Source organism: Convolutriloba macropyga, chromosome 11, assembly GCF_964194025.1.
Source record: "Convolutriloba macropyga chromosome 11, txConMacr16.3, whole genome shotgun sequence".
NCBI lineage: Eukaryota > Metazoa > Xenacoelomorpha > Acoela > Convolutidae > Convolutriloba > Convolutriloba macropyga.
The window spans coordinates 2,534,613-2,561,386 of NC_134478.1; the positions used below are offsets into that span (position 1 = coordinate 2,534,613).

At 36.9% G+C, this 26,774-nt stretch overlaps 1 protein-coding gene across 1 annotated transcript in view; it reads left to right on the top strand.

Moving 5' to 3' along the window:
* Positions 1-10,645: 10,645 nt before the first annotated feature.
* LOC142349984 (transmembrane protein 39A-like) overlaps positions 10,646-26,774 on the top strand; it is a 34,390-nt gene continuing 18,261 nt past the window's right edge. Inside the window, exons 1-2 of the mRNA XM_075401860.1 lie at positions 10,646-10,994; positions 11,192-11,349. Coding sequence (XP_075257975.1) covers positions 10,707-10,994; positions 11,192-11,349 — 446 coding nt within the window. The 5' untranslated portion in view covers positions 10,646-10,706. The remainder of the gene's footprint in view (positions 10,995-11,191; positions 11,350-26,774) is intronic.

Below are 26,774 nucleotides of genomic sequence, written 5' to 3' on the forward strand. Positions count from 1 at the left end.
ACAACCGAAACTGTATTATTTAAAAAAATGTTAACATTTTTGTGCATTGCGAAAAAACAAAAAACTAGTTGGTTTCTCTTGAAAATACTGACGTCAAAAAGTATGAATTTGAAAGTGAAAGAAAATTGTATAAGTGTATTACACCTCAGACATATTTTAATGTTTCAAGCACCGACAAAAATACTGGAAGAACACCCAGAATCAAAACTTTGAAAATTTTTATTGTCGGTTTCTTTAGGGTCAGATTTGAAATCAATAAAAATTCGAATTATCACGGTGCGTTACAAATAGAAAAATTTTTATGTTTGATTAGCTCGAGACAAATTTTGCTTAATAAGTAATTTAAAATCTTTAACCAACTGAGCAGTGTCAGTTTTTATAAACAGCTTGAAGATTTTTACAAAAAAAAAATAATTTTTTTTATTTTCAGGATTTTTAGGTCCGCGGAGAAAAATCATTGAAAATTTATCTCACTTACCTCGCAGCTGAAACTATTTTTTTTTTACGGATAAAAAAGGACTGTCAGGTATTTTATACTACAGGCAAACAAAGAATTTTCAGATTGGCAACCTATGAAGTTAAGTGAGCCCTCTTAAAATTATTTCCATAGAATACCTTCTCATTCTTTTAGTAATTGTTAAACTATGTAATAACAAAAATGATGATTCCACAAAAAGATATGAATATTATGTAACAACAAAAGTTACGATTTCCTCTTTTGGATAAAAAAATACATCAACGGCTGAAAAGTTAGAGCTGCTCTGGAACAATTCTTGGCGTCAATATGATTTTTGATGTAATCTTAAACTTAATAAATATAGAAAAGCCGCTTGACCTACACTAATTTGATTGAACTTGTTGAATAACAATTATTAGCAGCTCAAGCTGATGTTGAAGATATCAATGATCAAACTTACAGAACCCTTAAAGAGAAAACAAATCTGGGACAAAAAAACTATCATAACAAAAACGAGGACCAGATTTGCTTGCTTTTGGGGCGCTAAGAGTATTCACTGCTGGTGCAGGCATTGCATGCTCATTGGGAAGCTTCTATAACAGATCAAAACAGAGAAGACATGGACTTTGCTTTGTTTCAAATAGAAAAAATCACAAGCGATTAATTGAAATAATGTGGAAAATGATCCGCAGAATGTTCGCAATTTCAAATCAGTCGAATGATGTGAAAAAATGTCAACGCAAATTTATTAAAACGCAGAGTAATACTCGGAAGTTCAAAGAAAAGCATTGTTAATTCGTAATAATTATGAAAAAATTATTGCTTGCAAATTTTTTTTCTCTGCACGGGATCAATTGTTACAAGTTTAGACAAATTTAAATGAATCTTTATCCGCTCCTTGAATCAATTTAAATCATACAGATGGTGTTTATCCAAAAATTACACTTTTAAGTTCAGTTATGATACTGGTCAGTAAACTAATACCAAGGGGTTTACTTCCAAGAACGGTTCTTGAGAAAATTTTTAAGCATTAGTAATTTGGCAGACAATAGCAATTGAACGATTATCTTTGGCAATACCTAAAAATCAGCCCTCATTGTAATACGAAACAAGAATTCTCAAAAATGTCGACGTATTGGAAGATGGAATCTTCGTCATTTTGGCGATTCCATTTGCGATAGGAGCAACTGCTCCAAATCTTTACAGAACTAAACCGGTTCCGACGCCCAATGAAAGAAATGACCAATATGCATCGCGCCATGCTGTCGAATTGGATTTCATTGCTATAGCCGGATCAACTCACAAAATTGCTCTTGTATCGCAAGAAGAAATTGAAAAGTTCGTAGGGTCGAGCAGTTTTTCTGTTGGTTATTATGGCCCCTCGCTTGAAACTGCTCTTGACAAATGACTTGGATCACTACTGATTGGTAACCATTTTACTGTCTTACAATAATGTGGAACAGTACAACTGCCAGCGGAAAATGGCAGTGGAAAATGGATGATTGTTTCGACAACCCCTAGTTCTGACCTTTATTTAAGCACAAGAGGAATAATGATTCACTTAGTCGAACAAAACTCGCAGGATGTCAAATACGTATAAACCAATAAGAGTGTGAAAAAAATTGAAACAACCTGTCTTGAGATTAGAGCTAACAATTTTTCGTGTCACAAGGCTACAACTACAATCCTGGACATACTTCTGACTGATTCTTTTAAACATTTGGTAGCAAAAAACCAGCGTTTGAGAAATTGCTTCACCCAGCTATAATATCACAAGCGAGTCAACATCTCACTGAAGATATTCAATTGAAAAAGTCAGAAGTTCCTGAGTGTTAACGATTGCCGTTTGATAAACTTGGTGATAACGCATAACCAATATTGCGTGATATGCAAATAGTTTGGACCACTTTAAGTATTAAGTCCACGCAAGCTCATACATTGAAATTGTCTATCACAATTGGAATACCGTCATTCATTATATCAATGATTTAATGTTTTTCATTTTCTATCAAGTACTTAATTCAGAAAGGTGGAGATAGCTATGCAAAACTGATGAGATCAGATAACGGAATAATTATTCGAGCAGTACTAATGATGGTTGTCAAAACCTCCACAGGCACCCAGAGTGTAGAATGTTGAAAGAAAATGTTGTAACTAATAAAAACCAATTGATATCTGCCCTCTCAATTGAGATTAGAGCTAACAATTTTTCGTGTCACAAGGCTACAACTACACTCCTGGACATACGTCTGACTGATTTTTTCAAACATTTGGTAGCAAAAAACCAGCGTTTGAGAAATTGCTTCACCCAGCTATAATATCACAAGCGAGTCAACATCTCACTGAAGATATTCAATTGAAAAAGTCAGAAGTTCCTGAGTGTTAACGATTGCCGTTTGATAAACTTGGTGATAACGCATAACCAATATTGCGTGATATGCAAATAGTTTGGATCACTTTAAGTATTAAGTCCACGCAAGCTCATACATTGAAATTGTCTATCACAATTGGAATACCGTCATTCATTATATCAATGATTTAATGTTTTTCATTTTCTATCAAGTACTTAATTCAGAAAGGTGGAGATAGCTATGCAAAACTGATGAGATCAGATAACGGAATAATTATTCGAGCAGTACTAATGATGGTTGTCAAAACCTCCACAGGCACCCAGAGTGTAGAATGTTGAAAGAAAATGTTGTAACTAATAAAACTCAATTGATATCTGCCCTCTCATACAGTGGAATTATTCAACAAACGTCCGATCCCCTGATGAACATGAATTTCTTTTGTCAACAGTTGACGAACAGTCTTATGCATTTCTGAACAACTTGTAGTGGACAAGCAACAAAAATAAAAAACACTTATTAGTCACAAGATGAACCTTACAAATTTTCACCGAAAAAAAAAATAAAAATATTCATTCGGAGGATCAATGTTCTCCATGCTTGAAAAAAAAGGTACTTAAAGAACTCAAATAACAGAAGGTTAAGCTTCAAAAGTAAAAATTGATTATGATGGTTGCTGTTGAATTTATTTTCAAAAATATAGTGATGGAACAGAAATTTTTTGAATATTTCAGACAAAATTTTATGCAAAAGTGTGATGGAGAAAAATTATTAGAAGCGCAGTGTCACAGATAAATTATTACAGTTTCTCACTTGAATATATTTGATTGATATGAAAGAATCCGATTTGTCAAATTAAAATTATTTTCGATTTTAAAAATAAATTTTTTCGAACTTTACGTTCATCGTCAGTTTAAAACTGTTTTACAAATTGTTAAAAGATACAATGATTGCGTATTAATATTTGTCTGAGACCACACTTAAAACAATTCTAGGAACTATTCTAAAAAATTTAATCGAATGCTTTTCCTTATACAATATTTAGCCTATTTACATCTCATATTTACATCTGTTATCAATTTTTTTAAAAAACATTCATAATCCGGATTTTTTTTGATTTTGGCCATGTTCTTTTTTTAGGGTTAATCCGAATTTGCCCTAAACTTAATTATCCCTCTTGTGGAGGTTTTGCAAATATCGTTTTGTCATGCACAAAATGTTTTTTTGCCCTATTTATACTCGTCTAGTCAAAATTATAATTTGAACTATTATTTTAACGTGAGTTTCCAACAACTATATTCATCGCTTGTGTCTAGTGCCGGTTTCAACTTGCTGTTGTATATAGCTTCGATAATCATTAGTTGTGCTACTGTCCGACAGGCGTCCAGAATTTTCCATTCAATGTCATTCGTGGCGCCACGACATTCAACCAGATGTTGACCCAACTGTGAATCCTTCTTTTGATGTTCTGTTATCCTTGTGGTCACATGCCGGCTTGTTTGCCCATCATAGATGGATCCGCATACATTACATTTAATCCCAATGTACAACGTGGGATTTCATGTCTCTATCGAAAGATGATTCCAGTGTGGGGAGGCTTGATCTTAATTTCCGCGGTGTAAAAACCACCTGCAATTCGCATGTGGTTTTTACAACGATAGAGAAAGAGGTTAAATTGCTAGATTTTCATTGGATAAAATTGTATGAAGTAACTTTTAAAAAGTAGAATTGTTGTTCGTGGAAATATAGATTTTTAATACGATTTTTGATGTAATCTTAAACTTAATAAATATAGAAAAGCAGCTTGACCTACACTAATTTGATTGAACTCGTTGAATAACAATTATTAGCAGCTCAGCTGATGTTGAAGATTTCAATGATCAAACTTACAGAACCCTTAAGGAGAAAACAAATCTGGGACAAAAAAACTATCATAACAAAAACGAGGACCAGATTTGCTTACTTTTGGGGCGCTAAGAGTATTCACTGCTGGTGCAGGCATTGCATGCTCCTTGGGAAGCTTCTATAACAGATCAAAAAAAGAAGACAAGAACTTTGCTTTGTTTCAAATAGAAATAATCACAAGCGATTAATTGAAATAAAGTGGAAAATGACCGACAGAATGTTCCCAATTTCAAATCAGTCGATTGATGTGAAAAAATGTCAACGCAAATTTATTAAAACGCAGAATAATACTCGGAAGTTCAAAGAAAAGCAACGTTAATTCGTAATAATTATAGAAAAATGATTGCTTGCAAAATTTTTTTCTCTGCACGGGATCAATTGTTACAAGTTTAGACAAATTTAAATGAATCTTTATCCACTCCTTGAATCAAATTAAATCATACAGATGGTGTTCATCCAAAAATTACACTTTTAAGTTCAGTTATGATACTGGTCAGTAAACTAATACCAAAAGGTTTACTTCCAAGAACGGTTCTTGAGAAAATTTTTAAGCATTAGTAATTTGGCAGACAATAGCAATTGAACGATTATCTTTGGCAATACCTAAAATCAGCCCTCATTGTAATACGAAACAAGAATTCTCAAAAATGTCGACGTATTGGAAGATGGAATCTTCGTCATTTTGGCGATTCCATTTGCGATAGGAGCAACTGCTCCAAATCTTTACAGAACTAAACCGGTTCCGACGCCCAATGAAAGAAATGACCAATATGCATCGCGCTATGCTGTCGAATTGGATTTCATTGCTATAGCCGGATCAACTCACAAAATTGCTCTTGTATCGCAAGAAGAAATTGAAAAGTTCGTAGGGTCGAGCAGTTTTTCTGTTGGTTATTATGGCCCCTCGCTTGAAACTGCTCTTGACAAATGACTTGGATCACTACTGATTGGTAACCATTTTACTGTCTTACAATAATGTGGAACAGTACAACTGCCAGCGGAAAATGGCAGTGGAAAATGGATGATTGTTTCGACAACCCCTAGTTCTGACCTTTATTTAAGCACAAGAGGAATAATGATTCACTTAGTCGAACAAAACTCGCAGGATGTCAAATACGTATAAACCAATAAGAGTGTGAAAAAAATTGAAACAACCTGTCTTGAGATTAGAGCTAACAATTTTTCGTGTCACAAGGCTACAACTACACTCCTGGACATACGTCTGACTGATTCTTTCAAACATTTGGTAGCAAAAAACCAGCGTTTGAGAAATTGCTTCACCCAGCTATAATATCACAAGCGAGTCAACATCTCACTGAAGATATTCAATTGAAAAAGTCAGAAGTTCCTGAGTGTTAACGATTGCCGTTTGATAAACTTGGTGATAACGCATAACCAATATTGCGTGATATGCAAATAGTTTGGACCACTTTAAGTATTAAGTCCACGCAAGCTCATACATTGAAATTGTCCATCACAATTGGAATAACGTCATTCATTATATCAATGATTTAATGTTTTTCATTTTCTATCAAGTACCTAATTCAGAAAGGTGGAGATAGCTATGCAAAACTGATGAGATCAGATAACGGAATAATAATTCGAGCAGTACTAATGATGGTTGTCAAAACCTCCACAGGCACCCAGAGTGTAGAATGTTGAAAGAAAATGTTGTAACTAATAAAACTCAACTGATATCTGCCCTCTCATACAGTGGAATTATTCAACAAACATCCGATCCCCTGATGAACATGAATTTCTTTTGTCAACAGTTGACGAACAGTCTTATGCATTTCTGAACAACTTGTAATGGACAAGCAATAAAAATAAAAAACACTTATTAGTCACAAGCTGAACCTTACAATTTTTCACCGAAAAAAATACAAAAATATTTATTAGAAGGATCAATGTTCTCCATGCTTGAAGAAAAAGGTACTTAAATAACTTAAATAACAGAAGGTTAAGCTTCAAAAGTAACAATTGATTATGATGGTTGCTGTTGAATTTATTTTCAAAAATATATAGTGATGGAAAAAATAGAGATTTTTTAATTATTTCAGACAAAATTTTATGCACTAGTGTGATGGAGAAAAATTAATAGTGGCGTGGTGTCATGGAAAAATTATTGCAGTTTCTCACTTGAATATATTTGATTGATATGAAAGAATCCGATTTGTCAAATTAAAATTACTTTCGATTTTTAAAATAAATTTTTTCGAACTTTACGTTCATCGTCAGGTTAAAACTGTTTTACAAATTGTTAAAAGATAAAATGATTGCGTATTAATATTTGTCTGAGACCACTTTTAAAACAATTCTAGGAACTATTCTAAAAAATTTAATCGAATGTTTTTCCTTATACAATATTTAGCCTATTTACATCTCATATTTACATCTGTTATCAACTTTTTTTAAAAAACATTCATAATCCGGATTTTTTCGATTTTGGCCATGTTCTTGTATTTTTAGGGTTAATTTGCCCTAAACTTAATTATCCCTCTTGTGGAGGTTTTGCAAACATCGTTTTGTCATGCACAAAATATTTTTTTGCCCTATTTATACTCGTCTAGTCAAAATTATAATTTGAACTAATATTTTAACGTGAGTTCCCACCCTCTATATTCATCGCTTGTGTCTAATGCCGGCTTCAGCTTGCTGTTGTATATAGCTTCGATAATCATTAGTTGTGCTACTGTCCGACAGGCGTCCAGAATTTTCCATTCAATGTCATTCGTGGCGCCACGACATTCAACCAGATGTTGACCCAACTGTGAATCCTTCTTTTGATGTTCTGTTATCCTTGTGGTCACATGCCGGCTTGTTTGCCCATCATAGATGGATCCGCATCCATTACATTTGATCTCAATATACAACGTGGGATTTCATGTCTCTATCGAAAGATGATTCCAGAGTGGGGAGGCATGATCTTAATTTCCGCGGTGTAAAAACCACTTGCAATTATTATGTGGTTTTTACAACGACAGAGAAACAGGTTAAATTGCTAGATTTTCATTGGAAAAAATTGTATGAAGTAACTTTAAAAAAGTAGAATTGTTGTTTGTGGAAAATGATTGAATATTGTAGATGGATTATTTGGAAGATTGTAAAACAGTTAGGAATGCTAAATATATTAGCTGAATATATTAGTTGAATTGATTGGGACACTGCATGGAACCAGCATCTGAAATATGCAAAACAATGATGTTATGAATTGAAAGTATGAGACTTAAGTGGGTGCATATTACTTGCACCCCCTCAGATGCACGTGGTATTTTTACACAATGACTTACTGTGTATTGACACGTGCTCTGTAATTGGGGGAGCATAACGCACGGGGGGGGGGGGAGAATGAAGATGCTCACAATATAGCCCCCCCCGCCGTGAAATAATGGCCCACCATTGTGGTATACTGAGGATTGGAAAAATTAATTGTCTAGACAAAAAGAGGAACAATCAATTAATATAATGGACAAAACGTGAAAATCAATTATTGCAATAATTGATCAATTAAAATTAATCTGGTGAATTTGCTGTCTACCAAAACGTTTCGTAGTGTTTAAAACGATTTTGCATTGAGTTACCCAAAAATTAAGCATCTGAAGCAGTCCATTTTTTAATCGAAAAGTTTGTAAGACAAAAAGTTCCTCAGCAAAATATGTCAGATTACGCACGATCTGTGAAAAGTTCGTAATCTGGGATCTTCTCTACTTCCCGGTTTCTGAACTTGGATAATAGCTATTCCATTTTCTCCAATTACTGCGCAATTAATTGTATCGTTCCAATCAATTATTGTAATTAAGATAGTCACCAATTAATTATTGCAATCAATTAACTGCAGTACTAATGATGGTTGTCAAAACCTCCACAGGCACCCAGAGTGTAGAATGTTGAAAGAAAAAGTTGTAATTAATACAACTCAATTGATATCTGCCCTCTCATACAGTGGAATTATTCAACAAACGTCCGATCCCCTGATGAACATGAATTTCTTTTGTCAACAGTTGACGAACAGTCTTATGCATTTCTGAACAACTTGTAATGGACCAGCAACAAAAATAAAAAACACTTATTAGTCACAAGCTGAACCTTACAATTTTTCACCGAAAAAAACACAAAAATATTCATAAGAAGGTTCAATGTTCTCCATGCTTGAAAAAAAGGTACTTAAATAACTTAAATAACAGAAGGTTAAGCTTCAAAAGTAACAATTGATTATGATGGTTGCTGTTGAATTTATTTTCAAAAATATGGTGATGGAAAATATAAAGATTTTTTAATTATTCCAGACAAAATTTTATGCACTAGTGTGATGGAGAAAAATTAATAGAGGCGCAGTGTCATGGATAAATTATTGCAGTTTCTCACCTGAATATATTTGATTGATATAAAAGAATCCGATTTGTCAAATTAAAATTACTTTCGATTTTTAAAATAAATTTTTTCGAACTTTACGTTCATCGTCAGGTTAAAACTGTTTTACAAATTGTTAAAAGATACAATGATTGCGTATTAATATTTGTCTGAGACCACACTTAAAACAATTCTAGGAACCGGCTTCAGCTTGCTGTTGTATATGACTTCGATAATCATTAGTTGTGCTACTGTCCGACAGGCGTCCAGAATTTTCCATTCAATGTCATTCGTGGCGCCACGACATTCAACCAGATGTTGACCCAACTGTGAATCCTTCTTTTGATGTTCTGTTATCCTTGTGGTCACATGCCGGCTTGTTTGCCCATCATAGATGGATCCGCATCCATTACATTTAATCTCAATATACAACGTGGGATTTCATGTCTCTATCGAAAGATGATTCCAGAGTGGGGAGGCATGATCTTAATTTCCGCGGTGTAAAAACCACTTGCAATTCGCATGTGGTTTTTACAACGACAGAGAAAGAGGTTAAATTGCTAGATTTTCATTGGAGAAAATTGTATGAAGTAACTTTAAAAAAGTAGAATTGTTGTTTGTCGAAAATGATTGAATATTGTAGATGGATTATTTGGAAGATTGTAAAACAGTTAGGAATGTTAAATATATTAGCTGAATATATTAGTTGAATTGATTGGGACACTGCATGGAACCAGCATCTGAAATATGCAAAACAATGATGTTATGAATTGAAAGTATGAGACTTAAGTGGGTGCATATTACTTGCACCTCCTCAGATGCACGTGGTATTTTTACACAATGACTTACTGTGTATTGACACGTGCTCTGTAATTGGGGGAGCATAACGCACGGGAGGGGGGGGGGGAATGAAGATGCTCACAATATAGCCCCTCCCCCCGCCGTGAAGTAATGGCCCATCATTGTGGTATAATACTGAGGATTAGAAAAATTAATTGTCTAGACAAAAAGAGGAACAATCAATTAATATAATGGACAAAACGTGAAAATCAATTATTGCAATAATTGATCAATTAAAATTAATCTTGTGAATTTGGCTGTCTACCAAAAGGTTGTTTCGTAGTGTTTAAAACAATTTTGCATTGAGTTACCCAAAAGTTAAGCATCTGAAGCAGTCCATTTTTTAATCGAAAAGTTTGTAAGACAAAAAGTTCCTCAGCAAAATATGTCAAATTACGCACGATCTGTGAAAAGTTCGTAATCTGGGATCTTCTCTACTTCCCGGTTTCTGAACTTGGAGAATGGTTATTCCATTTTCTCCGATTACTGCGCAATTAATTGTATCGTTCCAATCAATTATTGTAATTAAGATAGTCACCAATCAATTATTGCAATCAATTAACTGCCAATTATTAATTCCCATTAGTTTCAAATCCCTGCTGTTATATTTACCATGATGTTGGGGGCTATAAATCCTCTGACCACTAAGCTGGTGGGGGGGGGGGGGGTATAATCCCGTTTTATTTGCGTCCTCCAATGGTGTATCAGTTTGCAGACTTCTTACGTCTTTTTTGATTCTTTACCAGCATACCAGATTAATTTCAGGCAACATGGTTTGACAGCGTACCTATTTATCTTTAACAGAAATGAGACCACATCAGCTGCGACCTTATTCAGGACCTCGAGAGTTGCGGGCCAAACAACAAAAGGTGTTGGATGTCTCCCAAGAAGGACAAATAACATTTGAAATTTTGTTCGCTTTGTTTCTGTTACTAAATTTATCATTGGTATACCTCAATATCTACAAAACAGTATGGTGGTTACCTAATGGGCCCAGTAAATATATCGTCAATTTTCACTTGTTTGACTGGAGTTCACTAACATTTCTAGTGCTGGTGATAGTTTTCCGTCTACAATATTTATTGAGTTTTCAGGTTGGTAAATCCCTTTTTAACTTCACATATAACCCACATATTATTGACTAGTTTCAAACACAAAAATTAAACTCAGTCCAAAAAAGTTAATGCCATAAAACGATATTTGAGCGTTCATCAAATGCGTTTTTATTCTTATCTCTTATAAATTAATAGACTTTAGGCAGATACCGTAAAACCCAGGAACCCTCGTTTAGGTGTCTACATTATTTGAAGAAAAGTTTGTCAACACTCCGTGGGCTTCAACTGCTGCCTTGCTGCTTCTCCCAGTTTCAGTGGCCTTCGCATTATTTTACTGTATTGTAGAGCTAATTCATGCTCAGAAGCTATGGCAGTCCATGTTCCTCATATATCCGTTAGTAAAGCTTGTCAGATTTTATTCTACCGCTTCTGTTAAAGTTGTGTGCCTCCATCACCCTTTAATACATCGGGGATGAATTGCACGGAGTTAATTGATAAAGGATTAATTTATGGCACCACGCTATTATTTAGCGTAGTCACATTTTATACATGCTTTTCCTCCCAAGACCAAATCCCTGAAGCTTTTAACATGTTTTTGTGTGTGTTTACAGAAAAACGTGAATTTGACAACAGTTTTCCAGACTCAGTTTTTACTACTAAACATTTAGGGAAATCTGAACGCAAACTTAGAAAGCACAGAGCTAAAACGGGTTGAATATCAGCCGGATCTTGGCTTAATGATTCAAAGTAATTCAAAAGCACTCAAGTCCTTTTTTCCAATTAAGAGAAACACTGCGGCCGACAAGGAAAAATGAGAAATTTAGCCGACAGTTATCATAATTGGTCAAAAAAAGGTCTCATTGGTCTCCTTGGTGTGCGAGCGGGTGGCGTTCCACCCGACCTCTCCGTGGCCGCATCCCCCTGATGGGGGAGGTTGCGAACACGGATAGGCCTTCTTTACGCTCTTTGATTAAAAACTGCGGTATATTTGTCCGCTTACGAAATAGTGTTTTAAATTGGCCAATCGCAGCTTTAGAATAAATTTTATCGCTCATTTTAATTAAAATTTCGGCTAAGTTTCTCAATTTTTGGTCGTCGGATAAATGCTCTGTCGGCCAACACGGCGGCCATCGCATACAAGTGTGCCAATTCTAACTTATTGCTCAGCTGCTTGGATGCCGAGCAAAAGCAACATTAAACATTCGAAAGTTTTCAGATGACAGTAACAAGATGGATACTAAACGACAACTCAACCTACTACGACAGTTCAAAGTTTTTGAAAGTTTTGCCAATTTGGTAATACAGAAATTCACGACGGCCTCCCATTTTGTCACTTAGGACATCATTAGGTGGACTCGAAAACGGTTCACCGCAAACATAGAAATTGTGTAAACACGTCGATTCGCTCTAGGACAGATAAAAGGCGAAAATCGCTTATCCCGCACTGGTGACAATTTCTTCCGCACCAATTGTCTCTTTATCAAAGTGACAAAAATTTATCAACATTTTGGGCTCGATTTCAACAAAAACACAATTAGCAGCATTAACTGGACCTTTTTCTGCAAAAACCTCAATGAAAAGAATAAATGTACGTGGAGATTGCATTGCAGATGTGGTCATTGCAACAACGTCTTTAAACTACTGTAAATTGGACTTCAATTTATAACCCAAGGCTTCGACCTAAATCCTGTTCTACTGCTAGTCTTACTACTACTATAATTTGTTGTAAAATATATGAGTTCACAGGGCTTGATTTTGCGAAATTCGTTTCGGTTTTCAAAAAAACAATCTGCAACTGCGGCTTCTGATTTTCCTCTACTTGGCATACGAGATTTTGGACAATGGTGAAATCAAGAGATTTCGCCATATTTGCTCTTTATTTTGACAATGATCGATAATGTTCTCATTAAAAGCTGCATTACATAGGCGTCGAAGAAAAAACTAATTAATCTTATGTCTTACCCATCGAATCGCAAATAATACATGAAAATCAACAAATTCATCTAATTTTTTCGAAGACAACAATTGAATTATACTAGGCGCAACATAGTCCTCTTTTCTTCATTGTTTTCACCAGTGGCCTATCGTACAAAATCTGCGCAGTTTTTTTGCTAAGAACTTGCTGATGTAAAGAAAGCTAAATTAGATCCCAAGATGAAACGATTAATGTAGTTGAGCTCTACATTGCGTTCCCAATATCATTAGTAGTGAGAAATGGGGTGGTCTACCGCACAGAAAAAGGATCCCTCCACTTATTAGTCTCGAACCCAATCTTTTAGTGCTTTCATATGTTTCTCATACTTTTTTAGCCTAAACCACCGTACTACAGGAGCATCATTTTGAAACGTTTTTGGCAATCATATACCGAACTTCATCAAGGTTAGTTCATACAAAGTTCGTTTTATGGCCCATTATTTACTGCTTTATCTTTGTGTTTGACATATCGCAAATTGACTAATTTGCTTTTGGTCCTTTTTGCTTCTGTCTTGTGTGCTCAATTTACCAAACCGCTTCTGGGTAAATTTGATTTTGAATCAAAAACTGTTGTTTTAGATAAAAGCTAAAACTCATTTATTGCTGCACGTTTTGGTATCTCTATCTTTGCCGCCTTTTATCTAGTGTAGACTCAAAGACTAAGAAATGCTACAATTTAAATGCGAAAATCTTAACCGTTCTCTTTCGCGCATACAATAGTACAGCTTTCAAACAAGATTTCTAATTAAGAACAATTTGTAGCAAGAAGACAGCTATGATTATTAAATACAGGGAACAATACAACAATGCTTTTAATAATCAAATTTAATGTTATTGTTTTGCGAATGATAATTTCAAAATTATTCTCTTGAGTCTCTAAAGTTTATCAGAGGCATATCATCCTCTGAGGCTAAATCAACAACCTCGGGGGGGTTATTTTCGCTTTCAGTCTCCCGCATTCTTTTCATTGGTTTGACTTCGGCAATCGGGATCAAACGCTTATTGATTTTCTCTCGCTTAGCCCTCATATAGTTTCTATGGTGAAGCATCAGGGCTGTAAATTCACGTAGATGAATGGCTGTGTATTGCAATGCCCACATATCACCTTTGAGGCTGAACTTCTTAAGGTAGAAGAACACACTCAGTATGATGTCCTGCGGGTCGAAGTATTTGACCGCAAATCTGTAGTACGTGTTGTCTGTATCTAAATAGAAACAAAATTGTCTAGACATTTATGTATCAGAACCTCTCTACCCATCCGCATACAGTTTTAATACGCACATTGATATTCTAGAATAAACCCTAATTAGTTGGAACATATATGAAATATTACCCTAAATAGAAACAAAATATCTAGACATTCATATCAGAACACCTCTACCAATCCGCACAGTTTTAATAAGCAGATTGCTATTCTACAATAAACCCTAATTAGTTGGAACCTATATAAAATATTACCCTTTATGTCTCGTATCACTTCGCAGTTTTTGCTGTCCATGCTCATGCGTTCGCAGACATTGAAATTAATCACGATTCGGCCTTCTGTGTTGAATTTACCCTCGGAGATTAGTCTCAGTATATCAGACTCGAGAGTACAAGAGTCCATTATTTCTGAGAAGTGGTGTTCGGGTATCACTACTGACTGGTTCAGATATCGTTCGTCATTTGCGAACTTAAACAGCGTTATCTCAATATTGCTCCCGTTCTCCGATTCATCTCTCGCAACTCGAAGAAGGCGGGTTGATGTTTTATACTCAAAGAAGTATCCACCAGAGACACTTTCCATCATCGACTGGGACTGAAGTTCGGTTTGATTTTTTTGAAATTCGGTTTGATTAAAATTTGAGTTTGTTGAGATGAATCGGTACCTGCGTGAGCCCTTTTTATACTACTAATCTTTTATTGATAACGGTAATGGTCGCGTAAATCAGAAATATCTTGGCGTTTTTATAGCTTTTTGTCTAGGTCCGTGCATATGGAAAACCTGTGTTACCACCTAATTTGGTGCGACTTAAGCCTGCATAAGTCGAATTTATCTTTTCGGCGTGAACAAGTTTTCACTAGATACATTCAATACCAACAACCATCTTCTTCATGAACAAACATAGTATCAATTTATCAGCAGGTGATACCAATATCAAATATATGAGCCAAATAACGGAGACTTCTTTCATTCGGTCCTAATTCCTAAACTTGTGCCTCTGCTGAGCAGTCAAGAAAAATTTACTCCGTTCTCTAACTTTCTGTCGAATTTGAAATAATTCTGAAATACAATCAGAATCGAATTTATGATATTTTCCAAAATCGGTAGCACTAATAATCCAAAGTTGTGAGGTGAGAATCGTTCACGTTATTGTTAATACTAATATCAAGAAAATGGGGTATGGGTTGGTCAATATAGTGAACTGATGAAATGGGATATGCGGGTATGAGGGAAAGAAAGAGGGTTTTAGGAACTTTATGCTGGGTGCTCTTGAAGAGCGAAGCTCTTTTTTTTTACCGAAAGAGCTGAGCTCTTATTTTTGAGTTTAAAGTTTCCGATCGCTGAATATGAACTTCACTGGGTTGTTCATTTTTTTTCAGAAAAAATTTCGCATTGGTTTGTCAGCCCACACGCAACAATTTTTGGTGCTTTTTTTTCAGTGAAATTTTAACTCCTTTTCGATTCATACCTTGAATTGAAAATTTACTTTTGGTTAATCTATCGGACTGGCTGACAAAATGAACTTTATGCTTAGCTAGTTAAATACGAAGAGTTGTGCTCTTCCTGCTTTTTTTTCTCAAAAAAGATTTGAGTTTAATTACCGATATCCGTCAAGTTACTGAAATTTTTATGCATATTGACCAAAAATCTGAAACTTTGAGTCCCGTTTGATTTTAATTGCTAATCAAAAACAGATCGGCATGCTATTTTGAGATGTGCTCTCAAAATTAATAGTTCGTGGTCTTGATAGTACTGCTAAAAGCATTCAAAAATTACAACAGAAAAAGCAAAAATTAGGAATCTGTAATTTTTGTGATGTGAGGGAGCTGCAAGTAACAAAGGAAACAGAGTTGAGGTTTTGAGCTTCAGAGTGATGTTCAAAATGTTCGACTTTGTTTTTTTTCTTATATGCAGCTTTCTTATACCTCGCTAAGATTACTGAAATCAGTATGCTTTTTGATGTGAGAAAGCTGCAAGTTACAAAGAGAACAGAGTTGATGTTTTGAGCGTGAGAGTGATGTTCAAAATTTTTGACTCTGTTCTTTTTGTTTCTTGTAGTTTTCTTATACATCACTAAGGATACTGAATTCTCCTTCTGGCTTCCGTCAGTCTTGGCTACCTCTCGTCGAAGGGACCAAGCAGAAGTTGGGTGGGGGATAGTTGGGAAATAGATTTCGAAAAACTTGTTTTTCGAAGTCTGTTTTCCGACTATCCTCCATTACAGGAATTAAACAAAAAAAGATGCTTGGACTCCCGGTTTTGAATAAACTGGACCCTTGCATCTTTTCTGGCTTGTTCAATTGAACAACGCCAGAGACTTCCTTGTAGCCACTTCCTACAAGGAATAAATAATAAAAATTGATTTAATTAGTTTGTTTAGGCGTTATGGTGAAATGCAATTTGTGTAATCAAGACTTTGCGAAACGACAAGATTTTCTATTGCATAGGCATCAAAAACATTCCGAGCTGCCTGATCAGAGTTTTCGATGTGGCCATTGCCAAACTGTTTTTACGCTTGCCAAAAACTTAGTCCGTCACCTAAAGAATGTGCACAAGTTTGATCGTTCAGTAAGATGCAACACATGTCAGACCTTTTTCGGTCAACAGGACGCATGGCAGAAACACTGCACGGATGAGCATTCAGTGACTGCTCCTGCTGCCAGAACAAATCCTGCTCATCTTTGTCAAAACGATGATTTTTTATTAGAGCGTGAAAGAAAAGCTATTCGGGAGCACTTCCAGTCCTTTCGGCTGAAATTATCAGGAGACTCCAGAGCTGAGCTCTTATTTTTGAGTTTAAAGTTTCCGATCGCTGAATATGAACTTCACTGGGTTGTTCATTTTTTTCAGAAAAAATTTCGAATTGGTTTGTCAGCCCACACGCATCAACAATTTTTGGTGCTTTTTTTTCAGTGAAATTTTAACTCCTTTTCGATTCATACCTTGAATTGAAAATTTACTTTTGGTTAATCTATCGGACTGGCTGACAAAATGAACTTTATGCTTAGCTAGTTAAATACGAAGAGTTGTGCTCTTCCTGCTTTTTTTCTCAAAAAAGATTTGAGTTTAATTACCGATATCCGTCAAGTTACTGAAATTTTTATGCATATTGACCAAAAGTCTGAAACTTTGAGTCCCGTTTGATTTTAATTGCTAATCAAAAACAGATCGGCATGCTATTTTGAGATGTGCTCTCAAAATTAATAGTTCGTGGTCTTGATAGTACTGCTAAAAGCATTCAAAAATTACAACAGAAAAAGCAAAAATTAGGAATCCGTAATTTTTGTGATGTGAGGGAGCTGCAAGTAACAAAGGAAACAGAGTTGAGGTTTTGAGCTTCAGAGTGATGTTCAAAATTTTCGACTTTGTTTTTTTTCTTATATGCAGCTTTCTTATACCTCGCTAAGATTACTGAAATCAGTATGCTTTTTGATGTGAGAAAGCTGCAAGTTACAAAGAGAACAGAGTTGATGTTTTGAGCGTCAGAGTGATGTTCAGAATTTTTGACTCTGTTCTTTTTGTTTCTTGTAGTTTTCTTATACATCACTAAGGATACTGAATTCTCCTTCTGGCTTCCGTCAGTCTTGGCTACCTCTCGTCGAAGGGACCAAGCAGAAGTCGGGTGGGGGATAGTTGGGAAATAGATTTCGAAAAACTTATGTTTTTCGAAGTCTGTTTTCCGACTATCCTCCATTACAGGAATTAAACAAAAAAAGATGCTTGGACTCCCGGTTTTGAATAAACTGGACCCTTGCATCTTTTCTGGCTTGTTCAATTGAACAACGCCAGAGACTTCCTTGTAGCCACTTCCTACAAGGAATAAATAATAAAAATTGATTTAATTAGTTTGTTTAGGCATTATGGTGAAATGCAATTTGTGTAATCAAGACTTTGCGAAACGACAAGATTTTCTATTGCATAGGCATCAAAAACATTCCGAGCTGCCTGATCAGAGTTTTCGATGTGGCCATTGCCAAACTGTTTTTACGCTTGCCAAAAACTTAGTCCGTCACCTAAAGAATGTGCACAAGTTTGATCGTTCAGTAAGATGCAACACATGTCAGACCTTTTTCGGTCAACAGGACGCATGGTAGAAACACTGCACGGATGAGCACTTCCAGTCCTTTCGGCTGAAATTATCAGGAGACTCCAGAGCTGAGCTCTTATTTTTGAGTTTAAAGTTTCCGATCGCTGAATATGAACTTCACTGGGTTGTTCATTTTTTTTCAGAAAAAATTTCGCATTGGTTTGTCAGCCCACACGCATCAACAATTTTTGGTGCTTTTTTTCAGTGAAATTTTAACTCCTTTTCGATTCATACCTTGAATTGAACATTTACTTTTGGTTAATCTATCGGACTGGCTGACAAAATGAACTTTATGCTTAGCTAGTTAAATACGAAGAGTTGTGCTCTTCCTGCTTTTTTTCTCAAAAAAGATTTGAGTTTAATTACCGATATCCGTCAAGTTACTGAAATTTTTATGCATATTGACCAAAAGTCTGAAACTTTGAGTCCCGTTTGATTTTAATTGCTAATCAAAAACAGATCGGCATGCTATTTTGAGATGTGCTCTCAAAATTAATAGTTCGTGGTCTTGATAGTACTGCTAAAAGCATTCAAAAATTACAACAGAAAAAGCAAAAATTAGGAATCCGTAATTTTTGTGATGTGAGGGAGCTGCAAGTAACAAAGGAAACAGAGTTGAGGTTTTGAGCTTCAGAGTGATGTTCAAAATTTTCGACTTTGTTTTTTTTCTTATATGCAGCTTTCTTATACCTCGCTAAGATTACTGAAATCAGTATGCTTTTTGATGTGAGAAAGTTGCAAGTTACAAAGAGAACAGAGTTGATGTTTTGAGCGTCAGAGTGATGTTCAAAATTTTTGACTCTGTTCTTTTTGTTTCTTGTAGTTTTCTTATACATCACTAAGGATACTGAATTCTCCTTCTGGCTTCCGTCAGTCTTGGCTACCTCTCGTCAAAGGGACCAAGCAGAAGTCGGGTGGGGGATAGTTGGGAAATAGATTTCGAAAAACTTATGTTTTTCGAAGTCTGTTTTCCGACTATCCTCCATTACAGGAATTAAACAAAAAAAGATGCTTGGACTCCCGGTTTTGAATAAACTGGACCCTTGCATCTTTTCTGGCTTGTTCAATTGAACAACGCCAGAGACTTCCTTGTAGCCACTTCCTACAAGGAATAAATAATAAAAATTGATTTAATTAGTTTGTTTAGGCGTTATGGTGAAATGCAATTTGTGTAATCAAGACTTTGCGAAACGACAAGATTTTCTATTGCATAGGCATCAAAAACATTCCGAGCTGCCTGATCAGAGTTTTCGATGTGGCCATTGCCAAACTGTTTTTACGCTTGCCAAAAACTTACTCCGTCACCTAAAGAATGTGCACAAGTTTGATCGTTCAGTAAGATGCAACACATGTCAGACCTTTTTCGGTCAACAGGACGCATGGCAGAAACACTGCACGGATGAGCATTCAGTGACTGCTCCTGCTGCCAGAACAAATCCTGCTCATCTTTGTCAAAACGATAATCTTTTATTAGAGCGTGAAAGAAAAGCTATTCGGGAGCACTTCCAGTCCTTTCGGCTGAAATTATCAGGAGACTCCAGTTTTGACCCTTTTGAGTTTCTTGTTAATAAGGAAAGTGATATCATTGACTTCATCAACAGCAAACTGGAAGATCTGATATTGATCAAATTTGGAATGTGTATTGAAGTGAAATTTGTGAAGCCGTTGACCGATGATAGCACTGTTTGCTTTTTTCACAGTCCAATGGAAAGCCTCTCGACGACTTTAACAGCCGACGAATATTTTTCACACGTCGATAAACTGTTTACTAAAATCAACGCTTTCTGCACAGCTGGAAGTGGATGGGTTATTGAAAAATTGCATTTAGTTGAGCTGAAGGTTACAAAGTTTGCGCCTCTCCGAGCCGGATCATATATAGCTACACCGCCGGAACTCGAAAATCAACGAAAATCGGTTCTGAACATCAAGAATCTAAAGGATAATTTTTGTTTTCTCTACTCTGTGTTGGCTGCGCTTTTCCCTATAAAGCAAAATCAAGAAAGACCTCAAAGTTACCGTCAAAATTTTAGCGCACTTCACTACAATCCGAAAAAAATGCCAGTTGCTCTAACTGACATACCGGCTTTTAAAAAAAATAATCACCGTAAAATCAACGTCTTCGCTTATGAACAGACAAATTTTTATCCTGTTTATTTGAGCGAGTACAGAGGCAAAACCAAAAGAATAAGTTTGCTACTTTTAGCAGAAGAAAACAATTGGCATTATTGCCTGATAAAAAATTTGGATCGTGTTATGAAAGTTTTGCTGCGTTCGCCTGCCACCGCCAACTCAAAGAACAATATACGAAAATTTTGCGAGCGTTGTCTACAGAGCATTGCGCGAGAAAAGTTTAGGCTGCATAAATCTCTCTGCGAGCATCATCAACCTCAAGTTATTCAGATGCCTGAAGAAGGGTCAACGGTGAAATTCAAAAATTGGCAAAAAACATTCAAATGCCCTTTCGTGGTTTATGCGGATCTAGAGGCTCTCGACGTTCGAACTGAGGCTTTTGAATCAGTTGAGGAACTTGTCAGAAATGGCTTAAATGAAAGCTCTGCTTCGAGTTTTGTCGTTGAAAAACAGTACCCTTGTAGTTTCGGTGCTGTATTAGTTGACAGCAGGAATTCCAACGTGCAACTAAAGAAGTTTTATAGAGGAGAAGACTGCATTTCAGTTCTGACGAGTACTTTGCGAAGTTGGGTTAAATGGGCGGACACCGAGCGACAGCGTTATCGCTTTCTAAAAATGTCAAATTCTGCGAAACAAGACTTTGTTGAGAACTGGACAGCGCCGTGTTGCATTTGTGAAAAAAATTTTCTAATCACTGAGGAGAAAGTAGTCCATCACTGTCATTTAACTGGAACTGTGCTTGGAGTGGCGCACTCAGCTTGCAATTTAGCTGTTACAGTTGGATCGTTTTTACCGGTTCTCTTTCATAATTTGTCGCGATACGATGCTCATCACATAGTGAAGTACCTTGTGTTGGAGGAAAACGAAATTCTCTCTGCAATATCAAGAACTGAGAAGACGTTTATTTCTTTTTCGGTTAAAGTTCCTGTTAAGACCTACATCAATAAATGTGGTGTTGAGAAAATTGTTCGAAACGAAATACGTTTTCTCGATAGTTTCAATTTTATGGCTTCAGGTCTTGATTCTTTGGCTCAGACGTTACAAGATGGTGATCTTACGTTGCTTCGTAGCCATTTTGCTCAATACTCAGATGCTGATTTCAAAAGAATTAGAAGCAAAGGAATTTTTCCCTACTCCTATCTGGACTGTTTTGAAAAGTTTAAGCATGGTCTTCCCGTTTACGGTGAAGAGTGGAAAAACACATTAACAGGAAAGATAGATATCACAGAGGAAATGCATCAGAAAGCTGTTGAAATGTATCAGTTGTTCAATTGTGACAACTTTGGAGATTACCACGATGCTTATTTGGAAACTGATGTTTTTTTGCTGGCCGATGTATTTGAACTGTTCCGTTCAGTGTGCATTAATGTTTACCGTCTAGATCCAGCATACTTCTACAGTGCACCGAATCTCAGCTGGGACGCAATGTTGATAACAACGGACGTTGAACTTGGATTGCTTTCGGATGTTGATATGCTCCTCTTTTGCGAAAAAGCAATCAGAGGTGGTCTCAACGGAGTAGGAGCCCTTCGCCACTTTCGAGCAAACAACAAGGATCTGAATGGTTACAACAAGGATCAAAAGTCAGTTTATGGGGCGTTTTTAGACGTAACCTCGCTTTATGGTGGGATAATGATGAAAAAACTGCCAAAAGACGGATACCAGTGGGCTGAGTTTGCTGATATTGATTCTCTCATTGAGACTTATAAAAACAAAGATAGTGTCGGTTACTTTGTTGAAGTTGATCTCAATTATCCCGCCTCGATTCACAACGATCATTCTGATTTTCCACTGGCTCCGGAGAAACTTTTTATTAGCGACGACTGGTTGTCACCCTATAGTAAGCAGTTAGCTCAAAACCGGGCATCTGTTCCGAAGCTTGTGGAAACTTTATTTGATAAGAAGAATTATATCTGTCATATTGAAAATTTGTTGTTTTATCTGGAACAGGGACTGAAAGTGGTTGCTCTTCATCGCGTGCTCCAGTTTAATCAGTCAGACTGGTTGCGTCCTTATATTGAAAAGAACACTTCTATGCGAAAAATGGCATCAACTACCTTCGAAAAAAATTTCTACAAACTTATGTCCAACGCCTGTTTCGGGAAAACCATGGAGAATAAACGAAACAGAAAAAACATTCAGTTTGTTTCGGATCAGGTTAAAGCTTCGAAACTGACATCAAAACCGAATTTCAAATCGTTCCAAATTATCAGTGACAACTTATGTTCCCTTTACTTCTCCGTGCCAACTGTTAAATGGGATAAACCAACGCCTGTGGGAGCGGCCATCCTTGATCTTTCTAAACTCGCACTATACAATTTTCATTACAACGAGATGAGACCAAGATACGGTTCGCGAATTTGCGTCACGTATAAGGACACGGACTCACTTTTGTATCGCATAGAGACTGATGATCTGTATAAGGACATGGAGGAGTTCAAACATTTGCTAGATTTGAGCGACTATCCAACATCTCATCCACTTTTCGACCCGACAAACAAAAAAGTTCCTTTGACAATGACAGATGAATTAAATGGATCAGTTTTGGAGGAAAGTGTAATCTTGCGATCGAAAATGTATAGTATCAAATTTGTCAGCGGTGTTAAACAGAGTGCAAAGGGCGTTCAGAAGGTACTTAAGAAAACGCTTCATCACGACAAATACCTCCAGTGTCTTCAAACAGGTGTTAGCAGCAGGGCGCCAATGACCAGAATACATTCCGCTAATCACCAGATACAAGTTACCACTACAAATAAAACAGCTCTGAGCTGTTTCGACGACAAGCGGTTTATTCCTGATAATGGCATTGACACTTTACCGTACGGTCATTATAGTCTTGGCCAGGAGCCACCATAACCTTGCACAACCAGTACTGACTTTTCAAGCGATACCGACGACGACGATCGAGCTTCACTGTCAGCTGACGAAGAGAAGAACTTAATTGAGTTCAAAGAGCTCACTCCACGACGCAGATTCTGTCTCCACGGCATCAAGTTCATCTTTCGGTTGTTAAATGTTTTTTTAAATAATGCAATTGGAACAAATTTTATAGTGACTATTTTTTAGCTCCACCTGATCCCGGGTTCTTTCCGCGAGAGTTCGATCAAAATGAACCTACTTTGAATTGGAGTGGTCTGAGTGACAATGAGCAAGAGGATGATAGCGAGAAAGAGTGTGGGACTGGGAACCCTTTCATTTATGATGAGGCGATAGAAGACGAATTGATTGGCGAGAGCGATGATGAAAATTGTTCAATTGAAGTATTGCCTGCAAAGCGATCGAGGCTGATTGTTCCTTACTCTGACTCAGACTAGAGAAATTAGAAATGTCAAATACAAATTTTTATTACATAATTTTGAACGTATGTTTTGACTGCAGTCGGCTATTAAAAAATCGTATTAAATTTACTTCATTAATCAAACCAGTATTTTTAACTGCGCTCTCAACAAGGTGTCGAAATTGCTTCATCGCACTTATGCAGTCTTTTGAGTCATTGTAGTAGGCATGTCCAATTTTTTCAAAAATTTTCAATGCGGTGTAAAGACAGTACATGCCACACAAATTGGAAGATTGGGATTGTGGATGAGGTGATGAGGCAATTTCATGAGTAGTATATTTGTCACAATTTGAATAAATAATATGCACCCTTTCGTAGAAATCGACATAGAAACTTAGTGGAATTGGCAAGCTATTCCAAATTACTATATTAGTTATTGACTTCTTTGCTGGCTTAACATGACTCTCTCTACCACGCCGCCTCTTATTTGAGTTTGTAGTAGTTCCAGAAAAGGTTGAATGAATAGCAACAATCAGTATCCAATGTGTTCCCCTCATATAAGAAGGGGAAGTGTTTATTATTTGGAAACGAGCGCTGCGTTGTGCTATTTTTGGAAAATTGTTGGCCGACCATACGCCTCCAAAAGTAAACTTTAGGAGACAAAACTTTTTAGCTACTTTCTTAAAAGACACGTTATCCATTGAAAATAGTTTGGTTTTTGGAGATGTTTCTTTTTGCGTCAATAAAGACCTGACTGAACCTTTCTCCAATCAAAAAAAGTTCAACTGCCTCTGGGAGAGCTTCAGAGAAAAATAATTTGAGGGTTATTGGTGCTCCTGTCAATTCGGGGAATAATGTGAGGTTTTTAGACGCCTCCTGTGATGATGTCAGATCAAAGGTTACAATGAATTTGTTTGCAAAATCCTTCAGAGAAATTTTGTTTCCACCGTTTTTAAATCCCAGAGCCGTTAAACTGTTGTGATATATGCGGACATTGTTCTCTGTGTCGACGGGAGTGCCTGCTATTGGTAAGCCGTTACCGCGTATTATTTCGATTCGTTTCATGTCGTACTTGTGATACAAGAACGGGTTTGTGTCCATCGAACCTCTAAACTTGTCGTTCGCGACCATGCACAACGTTAAGCGTCTGATTGGCTCAGTTCCAAATATGGACTCTTTAACAAAAGAGTTTTGTCCAGATTGCATGATGAAGCTTTTGCACAAGGATTCTATATAAGGATACCTTGCAGGAGCTTTTAGCAGTGCCCTTTCAATTGAAAGCCGAACGGACTCGGTCACAGTAATTTTGCGAACGAACAGCGAGGCTTTTTCAATAACTGCTGTAAACATTTTGTCTGAGTCGTCACCTAAGCTAATCAGACTGAACTCATTACTGGCGCGATAGAGTTTTATTCAAATGTCAACTTCCGGGAGCATTAGTTTTTCGCAACTGAAAAAATCCACACAGAGAGAGCCATAGAAATTGAACGTGTAGTCGCCGGTCAATGTGTCCTTTAAGCGGTATTGCAGCCATTCTGTTTTATTGGCATCTGATGAGGGTTCTGGATCGTAAGTGTATCCCTGACAAGCTGCCCAAGTCTCCTTACTATCACTGTTTGTTGTCAACTCGGTCTCCAAAAAAGCGCGATGATGGTACGTGTTGTTGCTGTCCGAAATCAGAATTCCATTAGCGTATACTTCAACTTGTGAAAACAGACTGTGTAGCGCGTTATTTGCAAAAACAACCTTGCTTGCGTCGCTTGCCTTGATACGATCTTTTCCATCGGGCGTGTAAATAGCCACTTGAAGTCCTAATTGTAAAAAATTGAGGTCGATGCAATTGCGTTGATCTCCACAAATCAGAAAATCCAAGGTTGGACCTCGAGAACCAACTTGTGGGTAGATTTCCTGGTCGAATCCGCTTTCATAATTAACAAGAACATTGGGTTTTTCCAAAAAATCTAGCGCTGTATTTGTTACAGGGTTGGCAATATCTGCTGCTAAGGTCGTAAACTCGGTCATTTAGTACTTTATGTTTGACAAAATATCAATTCGACTGCGTTTGGCTTTTGAATTTTTAAAAGTGCTGCCGTTGATCGTTTTTGCAGTCCGCTTGCGAGAGGTTGTCTTTCTTATCTCTCGTGTATTTGCTGATAAGAATTCCCTGGGGGGGGGCTCCCACCCGCCACCGGGCGTACGGACGGCGCGGCGACGCGGGCCCGGGCGCCCGATGCGTGCGTGGAGCGCGGTCCTTTCGGCGCCGCACGCGAGCGGGACGGAGTCCGAGATTGTTTTTGAAACTGATTTTTTGATCGAATCTTTCGCAACAGCTTTTAGCTTCTTTTTTCCGGCTATCATCTGACCAATTTCTGGAATTGCTGCACTGACAAGATTCCGTCCAACCTTCTTGGCAATCGGCAATGCGTATTTTTTCAAAAGAGGTAATGTGCAACGGCCAATACGCACAGCTAGAGCACCAAGACCAGCGGCACCTGAACCAAATTGTCTGGCAGGGCCTACATGGGTAACAAAATTGTCTTGATTTCTTGAAATTTGAGCGTCGTAATGTGCGTCCATGAGCGACTGATTTTTGTGTTCGTAATGGGATAAATGATTTTTATTGGGGCAAAAGTTGGAATTTCAGAGTCAGCCAGCTGCGACCTATTGATAGAAAAGGCATAAGTTGGCCTGTTTCATCGCGAATAGTTATGGTTATTGATTGAAATGATGACTTGACTACATCTTTCCACTGCAGGTTTGAGAAGGATTGGTGACAAATAGTTGCTACCTCGTCTAGTTTCCTATGTACTGCGATGTACTGTTGATCGCAATTGATCTAAGAAGTGATGTGAAAGTGTTGCCCAGTATTTCATCCTGTATGAGGTCACAATAGACAAACATTGTATGGCGCCCACCTGAAATGTCAACTGGAAATTTTGGGTTGACGCCAACTTTAAGAATGTCTGTACCAAGAATATTTTGAAGGTCACTGGAAACGAGTTCTATACTGGATGGTGTTTCAAAGGGTTTTGTTCCGTTCCATGTCTGTTGGCCTTCATCTTCACTTGAGCTGGCGGCTGTCAGTAAACCGTCCTCCTCGTTTTCTGTAGACTGGAAATCATCTTTTTGGTGTCCTCGTGGCAATAT